General features: G+C 45.8%; 1 protein-coding gene across 4 annotated transcripts in view; it reads right to left on the reverse strand.

The window, feature by feature from the left end:
• Positions 1-13,506, reverse strand: part of PDE8B (phosphodiesterase 8B) — a 264,201-nt gene that overhangs the window by 79,815 nt on the left and 170,880 nt on the right. For all 4 annotated transcript variants that reach the window (XM_045074484.1, XM_045074483.1, XM_045074482.1 and 1 more), the window contains exons 8-10: positions 12,526-12,666; positions 11,350-11,438; positions 9,189-9,249 (exon numbers count right to left, since the gene is read on the reverse strand). In XM_045074484.1, coding sequence (XP_044930419.1) covers positions 9,189-9,249; positions 11,350-11,438; positions 12,526-12,666 — 291 coding nt within the window. The remainder of the gene's footprint in view (positions 1-9,188; positions 9,250-11,349; positions 11,439-12,525; positions 12,667-13,506) is intronic.

The following is a 13,506-nucleotide window of genomic DNA, read 5'->3' on the forward strand; positions in this document are numbered from 1 at the left end:
AGGGGAAAAAAAATCCCTTCTCTTCCAAGGCCAACACCGTGTCTCCTCTTTAAAACCTAATGGTCTTTAATGTGTCTATGCCCATTACCAAACCTCTCTTTCTTAAGCCTCCCCACTGGAGTGGGGCTGAGCTACCATGTGAGAAGGCCCCAACGGTTTCACGCAGTGGAAAACTGGACTGGCATTTCAGACTTTCCCTTCCCTTTGTTTCACCCATCCTCCTGTCTGCCCTCAACATGAGCTGAAGACCTACCACGTTGGCAGAGAGGACAGGAGGACAGTTGCAGAGAGTGCAAAGGATCCCCATCACCATGCACACAAGGGCCAAGCCGCTCTGATGGGTGAGGGCATCCATGTCTACCTGCTCCCTCACTGTGCTCAGGGCAGGTCTGCGTGCCCAGAACATTCCAGGTTCACCCTCTCCGCTTCAGACCCTAGCGGCTCTCCCTGAAGCCTGTTGTGATCAGCCACAACAGCCACCCCACAATGCCAGCCACGAAGTTGCATCTCTCCTCTCTTCTGCCCTAACACTTTCCCATGCATGTAATCTCATCACTAAATCCTCAGTGTCCCTGCCGGTCCTTGTCCCCTGCTGGGACCTCCTACAGAGGCCCTGCATCTCCGACATGCAGCAGGTACCCCGTTTATGTCTGCTCAGGGTTTGGCGGTTCCAGCATAGTTCTCAGGAAAAATGGTTTTGCAACATCAGAGGCCTTCCTTTAAATAGCTTCATGTAAATATGTACTAAAGCTAAACGGAAAAATTTTGTTTACTTAGTGGCTTTAGCAAGTACATCGACAAATATTTGGAGCATCTACTGTGAGTCAAGTCCACGTGCACAAACTCAGCATCAAGCTAACATGCTGAGGACACAAAAAAACATTTCTAAATGTGAACAGGCACTGACAGGGATAACTGAGGTCATGTTTCTAACTGCAGATCCCTTTTTCTCCAACTTTCTTTTAAGAAGTAAAACTTGGATGTGTGCCTTGGAAAAACATGGGAAATAGTTAACAGCACGTGAGACATTAGCTCCAGGGAGATCAACACTCCACATATAATAATGATTTGGGACTAGACAGAAGCTTCATCTTTAATTTCCTAGGCTTGCCAAAGGTTACTGTGTTAGGGAGTAAAAATTAGCTTTAATAATAATTTCCGGATGTCTATAGGGCACACACAATGGCGTCCCTTCCCCAAGGTGAGAACTGATCCAAAGAATGGTAGGATGAACAGTCCAGCAGGGGATGCTGAAGAGAAGCATCACCTTCACCTCATGACCGGTATGGGGGAGACATGGCTGGCAGGTTCTGGAAGTTTTCATGTAGAGAAGCTAGGCTGAGGCCTGCAGGACAAGGAAGCTGCCAACAGTTGATGCCATTAAAAAACGGAGATGGAGCTCAAGTATTGGGCACTTAGGACAAATTCAAACATTTTTATCAGTAGGGAAGCAATGAGCAGAAAGCATCTTGTGATTTTGCGTGCCTCTCTCCCCTGGTTGCCTGCACCAGCTACTTCTTCTGTTTTAGAGAGAATACCATGAGCTAGTAAGATTCTTACTATTAAGAACCCTGTTGTGCCACACCTTAGAGGACAAGTCCAAAAATCATGAAAAGCCTACTGGCCAAGCCACCTACCAGGAAGGCAAGGATTAGGGGGAACAGAAGTTGGCGAATATGGAGAGAGTAGAGGCCTAGGGGCAGTGAAAGGCAAGGACAGACCCAAGAGTAGACCAATCTCGGGCTGGGAAATGGAAATGGGGCTGGAGGGTTGGGTTGGGGTGGGGTGGGGGGCAGAAAGCTGCCAGCAGGCAAGGCACATGGGCTCCCACTCTCCACTAAAGAGTTCTACAGGTGAAAGCTGACTTTCTCCCACAGTTTGAGAATGAAGGAAAGGTGCCCCACAACTCCCCAAACAAAAATGCTCCCTAAAGGTCTGCTTACGTGCCCATCAGATCATCCTCCCCTAATAGGGATCACTATCCTTCGGGGCTTGGAGAATGGATCACAGTTTCATCTCGTGGGAGGCTGTCTGCTGCTGGCTCAGAGGCACAAACTAGACTATACACACTCTTTATTGGCCCCTGGCCCCTGTCAAAGGGAAGTGGGATTCAGGGTAAGATCTGACAGGACAAGTAACGACTAGGCCAGCTGTCCCACAAAAATACTGCAGAAGCCACAAATGCAAACCATGTGTGGAACTGTACATTTTCTAGTAGTTGTTACTAAAAAGTAAAAACGGGCAAAATTAATTTTAATACTGTTTTAGGTACACTACGTACCTAAAAGATATTGTCACATGTCATCAATACAAGACTGATACTTTTAATGCGATAATTTACATTCTTGTTCATACTAAGATGGAGCATGCAGTCTCTACCTGGAGCACATCTCTAACGAGCCACATTTCATGGAGGTCTAGGGCACAGGCTGGCCGTGGCTGGAGCAGGGCTGGGGGGTCCTCTCCTGAGCAGTGAGGGTCAGGGTCCCCATACTCAGGAGGGGAGGGCTGGATGGCCAGAAAGGAAAAAAATCTTTTCTGACTAGATTTAACCAGAACAGACCCTACCCATGAACCAGTGATCCGAGTCCATAGTATTCAGATCCTGGATGCCACTATCTTGTCCAGAACGAGTCAGCATCATGTGGAAGGCTTGCTAAAACAAATTGCCCAGGCCCTACCCTTGGAGTGCTGGGTTCTGGAGGTCTCCCTTTGCAGTTCTGACAAATTTCCAGGGCTGCTGCTGGCCCAGGGAACCACGCTTGGAGAACCACTGATCTAGTCTAACCTCTGGCCGGTGAGTTACCTCCCCAGACAGCTTTTCCTCCCAAGTGCTTAATTTACTTGAATACCTCCCTCAGGGATGAACTCACTACCCACAAAACTACAAAGAGGCCTTGTCCATTCGAATCATTCTTTCCAAAGTTGAGCCTAATCTGATTCCTTTAAATTTCCCACTGTGTTTGCCTTCCTCGGAGCCCAGTCTCTCCTGCACACGAAGCCTCACAAACCCCAAAACCTGTTCTTTCTCCCTTCCTACTCCCTGCCACTCCCACACCCTTTGTATCTTGTTTTAGGCACTTCTGACAGGCTTAGTCATGTACATTATTACTGTAGTAAAGTTCTACTTTTTCCTAATCTTTACAATTTTAAGATTAAATAGAAGACTATAAAAGTATGAATGAACTCCCCCAAAACTGATCTCAAAGCAAGTTTCCATCACAGCCAACTTGGACAATTCAACTCCCATTTCTTTTCTTTTCTTTTTTTAAAGATTTTATTTATTTATTTGACAGACAGAGATCACAAGTAGGCAGAGGCAGGCAGAGGCAGGCAGAGAGAGAGGGAGGAGGAAGCAGGCTCCCCTGCTGAGCAGAGAGCCCAATGCGGAGCTCGATCCCAGGACCCTGGGATCATGACCTGAGCTGAAGGCAAAGGCTTTAACCCACTGAGCCACCCAGGCGCCCCTCAGCTCCCATTTCTGATCCTACTATTCTCAAACAGGTGACAAAAGTGAATGTGCTTTTAAAGCAGTGACACCCCCTTCCAGGGGCACCTGAGTGGCTCAATCAGTTAAGCATCTAACTCTTGATTTCAGCTCAGGTCATGATCTCTGGATCGTGTGGTTGAGCCCCACGCCAAGTCCACATTGGGTTCGGGGTCTGCTTTCTCTCTCCCTCACCACCACACTCTCTCTCTCATAAATCAATCTTTTAAAAAAAGATAAAGCAATAGCCACCCCAAACATCCATGCCCCAGACTGATGTTAGGCTCTGACAATGCTCCCATCAGTCTGCAATGAAAGAAACAAGTTTTCCGCTAAAGCCAAACTTATTCAAGTTCAACAGCTATTCTTCATTCAGACATCAGGTCCTTCCTGGTTTCTCATTGCTGAAACACCTTTTCTTCCCCAAAATGAGGATGTAGAGCTTGTCAGTGGAATTTCAAAATCAAGTAGGTCTCCCCACCCCCCCATCCTGGGTCTGGAAAGTGCTGTGCAAAATGCAGGTCAGGCTGCTCTCACTCTGTTCTCACTCAGCCTTTGCCTTGGAACCTTGATTTGCCAGAAAGCAGCAGGCCTCTGCTGAGCTCTGCTGGTCACGGGCCCTCCCTTGCTCTACCGCAGTGCAACTGGGAATATTTTCTGGAGCTGCTCATGGGGTGTCTGTGCTCCCTGACTTCACAAAAATGAACAACCTCCTCTTACAGTACAGGCCACCTCTGCACCACTCTGGGGCTTCTCCGTGGCCTGGGAGTCGTCCATTCACAAGAGAGGGCCCAGGTGACCCAACTCCAAGGACCCACACGGCCAGCTGCACCCACCCTCTTGCCCACTGGCCTCCCGTCTTCTCTCCCAGAGCTCCATGCCTGCCATGGGCATGCTGGCTTTTGGGAGTGCTGCGCTCTCCATAATTCCCATGGCCGAGGCTTGGAGGAAAAATGCAAGAATGGGGGATGCACTAATAGTAGGTACTGTAGGGACTCTAGTGGGGAGACCCCTCTGCTTTGACCAGGCCAGCTCAGGAGAGGCTAGTGTGAAGTCAGGATCAAGAAGTCTCCTTTCCCTATACCAGCCTGACTCCTGGACCATGATAGCAGGTCCCTGGAATTGCACTTTGAGTCATGCATTTGGATTTAGACCACATGAAAAGGCAAAAACTTTAAGGGAACATGTCCTTGTGTCTTCCTGGTTTGAAGGGATTGAGACAGGCTCTGCCCCAGGGTGCAGGGGTGGCATGAAGGCCAAGAGTCCAAGACGTGTGTGTGTTCGTGGATGGGGGCCACTTCTGGGATCCCAGACTGTCTCAGGCCTAGCTGGGTGGGTAGTCCAAAGAGAAAATCATCCTCTGGAAAAGGGGCTGGCAAACTTTTTGTGTGAAGGGCCAGAGAGTAAACCTCTTAGGCTCTGTGGGCCACACAGCGTCTGCAGTAACTTGTCTACTGTTGTAATATGAAAGCGACCAGAACATAACAAAGAGTGTGGCTGTATTCCAATAAAGCTTTACATACAAACCCAACCACACTCAGTCTGGAGGGTGTAGTTTGCTGCCCCCTGTACTAGAGGACACCTAAGAAAAGTTCTAGTCAGTCTCCTTTTGTCCTGTGTTCCTTCTCCTGCTCTCAGCTCTCACCTCTGCTGCGCCATGCTCTAAAAATGTCTCCTATTGATCTGTCCGTGACCTCCACGGCTTCTGGGCAGAGACCATCCCTGCCATATTTGGGGAGCAAGTGTGTGGGGATGGAAGACAGTGTTTACAGCCAACAAACCTCCCTGAGCTCTTCTAGCCCCTTGGCAAAAAGCTACAGGGCTCACACAGGAAAAAGGATTTTTGCTGATGACAAGCACTACCAGAAGACAGCACCCTGGCTTACAATTTCATTCCTTGTTAAAATGCAAACCCACGGGCGGATCTTGACGTCAAGGCTAAACCCCAGAAAGCAGTGCCGCCAGGCCCGCCTTCACACAGGCTGCTCCCACCCTCTGGGGAGCCCTTCCCATCACAGAGCCATCACCATTCACTTCAGCCTCCTTAGATGAGGAGGAAAAACACTGCGGCTAGCCAGAGACATAAAAATTCTTTGTTATTGGAAAATCTAAGTGTCTCTCCAGGCCTGTGCAGCACCATTAGGTGACGTCAATGGCTCAGAGTATCATAGCTCTGCATTTCTACTCTTCTCAGAACAGCAGCTAATTCATGGCAGTAAAGTCGTTTCTATTTAGGGTATCAGAAAAGACACGGCCCTGTGATGCTGCAACCCTAGGTCCTGTACTAAGGGACGGCCTCCTTTCTCTGAGAAACAGGAGGGGTTGGAAGGTGGCAGGAAGCCAGAACCTTGACCTTCTATTCCATTTGAGCTAACCCACAGCTGCAGGACCTACTATGCCCCAGGCAGGACAGGCTCACAGAGACAAGCACAGGCTGGTTACCGCTCTGGAGACGAGAGAGCAGTTAGACACACAAATGGCCATGGTAACAGTGAGGGGGATACTCAGCAAAGAAGGAACTTGGGGGCTTGAGTAGGGGAAGGGCACTTGACATTCCTTGGGATGGACGGCAAAGGATGGGTAGAACTGGGGGATATGTGGTTGTAGAGAGACTGGTGACAAGGAGACTGGGGGGTCTGACTGACCGATAAAGAGAGGAAGGAGGAGGAATGAGCCTAGGTTGGTAGCAGAAGGCTGTATTTCGGACGTGAACTGTACTTGGCTTATTTCTGGCGTCTGCATGAATGAGCGTGAGCATGAATGAGCTGTGCCCTGCACGGCAGCTTCACCTCCCGTGACAGGCTGACTTGCATTGCGTGGGTTCAGTAGTTTGTCTCTGAAGACCCACCAGGATGTCCTACACCTCTCCCTCCAGCCATGTCACCTCTCACGTAGACATCCTTCCTCCTGCAATGTGTCAACTCTGCTGCCGGGAGAATTTATTTTTCTATGGAAGTCAAGTCCCTTCCTTTCACAGAGGTCCCCGAGGACTTGCCTTTCTATGTGACGATGATACTAAGTGAAAGCTTCCTGATTCTCGATGAAATTCTCCGTGTTGAAAGAGGCATTTTATGTTGGACTAAATCATTCCCTTCGCTGTTCTAGAGTACTGTGAATAGTCAGATCAATCTTGAGAAAGAACAACAAAGCTGGAGGTATCATGCTCCCTGATTTCAAACTACATCACAAAGCTACAGGAAACCCAACCGTATGGTGCTGGCATAAAAAGAGACACATAGATCAATGGAACAGAATAGAGGGCCCAGAAATAAACCCACATCTATATGGTCAATTTATGACAAGCCTACAGTATACAATGGGGAAGGGATAGTCTGTTCAATAAATGGTACTGGGAAAACTTAACAGCCATATGCAAAAGAATGAAACTGGGCCATGATCTTAGACCACAGAGAAAAATCAATTCAAAATGGATGAAATACTTGAACATATATAATATCTGAAACAATAAATGCCTAGAAGACAACACAGGGACTAAGCTCCTTGACATCTGTCTTGGCTATGAATTTTCAGGTATGACACCAAAAGCAAATGCAACAAAAATAAATGGTTGAGACTACCGTCAAACTAAAAAGCTTCTGCACAGCAAAGGAGACTATCAACAAAATAAAAAGGCAATTTACCAAAAGGGAGAAAATACTTGCAAGTCATATTAGGTAAGGGGGTTAATATACAAAATATATAAAGAACTCATACAACCCAATAACAAACAAAACAAAAAATCTGACCTAAAAGTTGGCAGAAGATCCGAATAGACATTTTTTCAAAGAAGACTTAAAGATGGCAAACAGGTACATGCAAAAATGCTCAACACCACTAGTCATCAGGACAACGCAAATTGGTAACACCAGGAGGTTATCCACTTACCTCTGTTACAACAGTCAGTGTCAAAAAGATATGAAATGACAAGTATGGCTAAGATGTGGACAAAAGGGACCCTCAGGCACTGTTGGTGGGAATGTCTATGGGCACAACACTGTGGAGGTTCCTCAGATTTAAAATGGAGCTATAATATGTTCTAGCAATTTATTCCTGGACATTTATCCAAAAGAAAGGAAAACACTAACTTGAGAAGATATATGCATTCCTAGGTTCATGGCACCGCAGTTTACAACAGCCAAGACCCAGAAACCACCTAAGTGTCCACTGATGGATGAATGGACAGAAAAATGTGGAAAAGGTATACAAAGGAGCATTATTCAGCCATCAGAAGGAAGGAAATCTTGCTATTTCTGACAACATGGATGGAACTTAAGGTCATTATGCTAAGTAAAATAAGATAGATGAAGAAAAACACAGATACTATATGGTATCACTTATACGTAGAAGCAAAACCCAAAATGAAAAACCAAATATAAAAAGATACAAAGAACAGATTGGCTGCTAGAGGCAGGGTAGGGGCAGGAGGGAGGTGAAATGCATGAAGAGGGTCAAAAGTACAAACTTCCACTTATAAAATAAGTAAGTCATGGGGGTATAATGTATAGTACCATGACTATCATTAACGCTGCAATATAAATTTGAAAGCTGCTAAGAGAATAGGTCTCAAAAGAAGATCTTGTCCCTAGAAAAAATTTTGTAATTATGTCTGGTGATTCATGTTAATTTGACTGACTTTAGTGATCATTTTGCAGTGATCACTTCAATTTGACACAAGTATTGAATCATTATTTTTTTATTAAAAGTGTGAGGCATGGGTACTTTCCATGGGCCGAGTCAGCAGCTGAAAGTCACAGGCTCGCAGCGCCCAGACCCTCCTCCCCTCCAGAAGATGCCTACTCGGGGATGGAGTGGGGGGGTGGGGGGTGAGGGGGGTGAGGGGGTGTGAGCCCAGGCATCCACTGGCTCTATCACCCAGCAGTTCCTCTCCTTGCCTGGCCAGCCTCTACTGTCAGATCCTACGCTATCCAACTCCCCAACATGCTCCCCTAAAATGTATTATGCCCCCCAAAGACCTCCATATCCTTTCAAGAGATTATTCCTTCTTTTAAAATCTCCATATACCCCCAAGGCCATATTTCATGTTTTCAAACATAGATTACTGGTAATTACACTTCTTCAGTACTTTTTAACCAATAAATTTTAAAGCATGAATGAAAATATGCATAAGCCAGTATTAAAAGTATAATTAAAAGATATACCAATATCAAAATTGCTCTCTACGATAAAACTCTTTTAAAGCTCTTCACTTTCATAGCAATTTATTAAAATTCCGTTACTCCTGAAAACAAGATTCTAATGTATTATTCTACATGATGTAATAGTAAAATGAAATAGTGTTCATAGTACTAATTTTTACTAATTTGGACCGACTGTTTTTGATAGGAATTTGTAGGAGGGAAATGCTCAAATACATATATGTTTGTCATTTGTTTAAGAAGTTAAGATAGAAAAAAAAAGAAGTTAAGATAGAAAAAATAGAACAGTTTTTATTTGGAAGAAGAATTTTATGCTCTTATTAAGTATATTAGTCTTTAGTGGTGGGGTCACAAACTAAATCATAACTGATGTGCATTCTTAATAAAGCAGCAGAAGCTTGCAGGAGATTTTTTCCTTAACTATTTGTTAAAGGAGCCTAATTTTGCCATAAGCCTCCTAAACAGAAAGACAAGCAGAGAACAGTGATGGGAAAGTAATGCATGGTCAAGCTGACAAAGCAAAGGAAGGAAACGGAATACCATACCTGCTTATTATTGTCAGTGGTACAACACAGTTTCTTGAGGGAGACAAAATGCCTAATTTTCCTAATAACATAAATGATCAGTTATTAGTGATTCAGATAGGAGATGATTCAACAAATCAGCAAATGAAAACATCAACAGAGTTTCTTAAAGCGAAACCCCAGGGTCCATTCCAGGGAAGATTTAAATTTTTAACAAAACATAGTCTATGGAAAACCCACTCTTCGTACAGAGCCCACACATGCCTTTGGAAACTGGGCTTCCCTATTAGTCACAGTTGGCTCAGAAGCACTTTCCTAATGGGTATTTCATCTTGCTAAAGACTCCCGAAGCTTGTCTCCTAGGTATCTTCCGTGATAGGATAAAAGCCTACTCCAGGCAAAATTGGTTTTAATTCCACTGACACTAATAATTTTACAGCTGATATAAAAAGCAAAAGACTCATTTGGACAATGACCAAATTACATGGCTGCTGTTTTTACGTTAATATTCCATATTCTTTCACAGCGTGGTCATCACCGTGAGGGCATTTTTCAGGCAGAGAAAACTCGTCTTAATTCAAGGTTATGGACAGAAGGCCAAAACAGCCTAAAGTCTTGCCCATGACCACAAGGGAGACCAGAAAGAGACTACAGCTGCCTCAGGCCGGCACAAAAGTCAGTTCAAGGTAGATTTTTCTACTGACAGTAGAACCAGCAATTCCAGAAGTTTATGGGAGACTTTATAGGAATAGAAAGAGTCTCCCCTCTGTCTCTCTTCCTTTGATTCAACTTCCTCTAGAAGAACCTGAAGAGAGCGTAGAAAATGCCGGTTATTCTATAATGAGCTTCACTGAACCGGAATGGGTGAAATTTACATACATTTAATAAGAATTTCTTCTGACCGTACACTACCTACCAGTGGGAGGAAAAAATAACACTACCTCTAGACAAAAGAGCTTCTCTCTTACCTGTAAAATCAGAAAGATCAGAAAAATTCATTCTGACAGAAATTACCAAGCAATAGTGTCTCCTCTGCCTTGGTTACCTAAGAATGCTGGTCACACACACAGAGTCCATCTTAGCTCAAGTGTTCTGAGAAGATGGTCTAAGGGTGGTGATAATACCAACATGACAGCCATCATGGCCTCTGCTGGTGGAAAGGGCCATGCCAAGGGGACCCAGGAGGACTTATTCCGTGCTCATAACCCTTGTCAGCCTGCCAGGGCCCCAACACTCAGAGGGAAGCTAAATGGCAGGAAACACAGACAGTGGTCTCTGAACTGAGGGGTAACAATTTCAAAATTTACCCAACAAGTAAAATTGGAGAGGAAAAGACTTCCAAGCACTTTGCTCACTATACAGAATGTTTTGATTTCTAACCACCCGACGATTTGGAAGGAACTCAGGTAGTGCTAAGAGTCACAGGCAGGACCTTCCACTCCCGGTTACTAGGCAGACGACTCATACCTCTTCTTTCAAAACATCACAGGACAACAGGTGTCCCTCCTAAACTGTGCTATGAAGCTACTGTTGACCTTCTAGTCAGTTTATAAAGGCTCCTCAGTGATATACTCTTTGGGGATCCTGTTTGGCTTTGTAAACCCTCTCACAAAGTTTAACTGGGAGAAGGAAGAGAAATTACGTATTTACCTTCTTGAATAGTCTTCTCTGATAATCTGAGATGAAATGAAATCAGATCACCTCAGCTTCTGGTCAAACACATCTTTCTCCACATAAACATGACCTCCAGGGCTCTCTGCCGTGTGCAACAAGCCCAGAGCCAGCCCGGAAAGAAGCACTACAGAGCCACTGCCTCAAGGAGAGAAGGCTGACTCAGGGGCAGGGCCGAGGCCAGCGAGCCCTGTTGTTTTGTTGTTGCTATAACAGGGGAAGTCTAAACACAGCTCCTTTAGAGGGTAGTGGGGATGGTGGAACCACAGATGAGCAGGTGAAGGTGGGCAGCTGGGGAGATGTCTTGTAAAGCCCATCGGCAGGAGAGATGGGGAGAGAAAGCCACGTCTGAGGGCTGTTGCCAGCCACATGGAATTGTCCACAGTATATCCTATGCACAGCCGCAATCTACCATGTTTGGGGGCCTAACGCTTACAGTGGCATTTCAATACGTAAACCCAATGCGTACATGAGCCCTTCAACTAAAAGAAATCAACAAGTTCGCTCTCACCCTCCTTGGCCAATCACTGGAGTGATCTTCACGTGCTGTTGGATGCTGTCCCCAGATTTCCGTCTTGCATAGTAAACCCCCTGCCACTCCTACATAGACAAAGATAGCTTTTAAAATCCTTCCGTCAAAGCTTATGGCTGCTTCTATAGAGGGTCTCATCAAGTTAAGCAGTACCATTCCACTAAACACTCCATCATTATACCCACTGTAATGCTTACTACCTAAGACTCATGGTCACGATGCACAAAAACCCCAAAGACAAACGTGTCCACCTCCAGGCTGACCTTTCAGGGTCCAAGGACAGTTGAAGAGTGGGCTGAGTTGCCACTCTCTGACCTCTGGGTGTAGCAGCCCCAGGTCAAGGGATTCTTACAGGGTCTTCCTTAAAATATTGATAGCAACCTCTGAGATTGGTATTATCAACCTTAGAGATAGGTAAGCCGAGGCTCAGAGGGTGTGACTAATTTGCCCACATTAGGAAGTGGAGAACATGGTTGTAAATTCTCGTCTCTTAATTCTCCTCGAAACCTGTCCTCTTCCTACTCTCCTACGGGGCATCCTACCCAAGACTTCTCTGCCAGTAGTCAGGCTCACTGCCCCTACGGTTAAAAAAAATCGATGTCATATAAACCCAAACTTATTTTTTTCCTAAAAAGTGGTCCCTCGTTAAACGAATACAGTGCTTATTTAACTACTTACATTGGAGGAAGCAGGATGAGAGAAATCGTATGAGCAAACATTCTGAATTCTTAAAGACAATGCCCAGGGAGCTCCGGTGGCAGGAGACACACTCCTCCTCTGGAGGGGGGAGCTTGAGGAAAGGTGCCTATGGTACTCACTGCCCCGGATACACTGACACGACAGCTGTCTGCGGGAGCCTGGCTCAGAGACAGGAATGAACCTATAGCAATGATGGGTTGGCTATCTTCACCCCAAGGATAAACTCTCCTGATGCAAACTCATCAGATTCTACAGAACCGTTAAGGACCACATTTGTTTGGGATCCAAAATTAATCCAACAATTGACTTGTTTTGCAAACACAAGAGATCTTTCAGTGAATTATCATCATCTTAGGAGAAGAGCTCATCTTAATGACATGGCATGACATGACATAGAGCTCATTGGGGGGAAAAAAAAAAGCTTTGGGGAGGAGTTTGCAGAGCTCTTTCACTGACCTTGCCTTTCTTGATGCACGTGTTGATGGTATCGAGAAGGTCGGCCCGGTTTTTATCACTTTTGGGCAGCTCGGCGAGCTCCTTGCCCAGCAGCTCGCCTTTGTGGTAGCCCATCATTCTTTCAAAGGCTGGGTTGACGTACTGTGAACAGGAGGTGGTTAGAGGTGAGTGCGGGTACACTGCGTGCCCCCAGGAGCACTCGCCGGCACACAGAGGAACACATTGGACAATCAAAGAGAAGTTCCAGGATAAGCACTCTCTGAGGTAGGTGTCAACTGGTCCTCCCCTTGCCACTACAGTGCCCAGAGTGGCTGCCTCACTCATGAGCGGTAATGTGCTCACTGAGCACACCGGCCTCTTGGTTCCTTCTGGGACACTGGAAGACATCCCTTAGCAGACAAGAGCCAGAAGCCCTCATTGAGGACAGTAGCCTCTCGGGGGCCTTACTCGTCTTCAACTGCCCATGAAATAAAAAACAAAAATAAACAAAAACAAAAAGGAGCTAGAATAAAAATTACTTAGTTCAACAGGTGGTGGGTTTATGTTAGCTGCCTCTCTGCAAGACCGAGATTTAATCTCCTGTGCCTCCTTTCTGATTGCCACTATCTACTAACTGATGCGACGGCTTGGGGCCACCTTCCAGCTCTTGTGAACAATACATGTAATTAAGTAGTTAGGGCAGAAAGCAGCCCTTTCAGCACTGGGCACACATGGGCATGAGAAGAGACGCCCTTAGCATATTTTGAGGCCAGCTTACTAACAGGTTTCTTTCCACAGTTCTGCCCGGGGCCCTAGAATTCAGAGCTACTTCCTTGCCTGACTCCCAGCTCAGCCTCCCATTTCTTCTGAAAGAATAATTCCTGGATGAGAAGCTGAATGAGGGGAACGAGACAAAGAACATGGGGGAAAATAGGACCATATGGCTTCTAAGTCATGGATTTCTTTGGGCAACAAGCACATCCATCTGCTGGTTCAGACACA

The sequence above is a fragment of the Mustela putorius genome, unplaced genomic scaffold, assembly GCF_011764305.1.
Source record: "Mustela putorius furo isolate JIRA1106 unplaced genomic scaffold, ASM1176430v1.1 tig00537350_pilon_pilon_pilon, whole genome shotgun sequence".
NCBI lineage: Eukaryota > Metazoa > Chordata > Mammalia > Carnivora > Mustelidae > Mustela > Mustela putorius.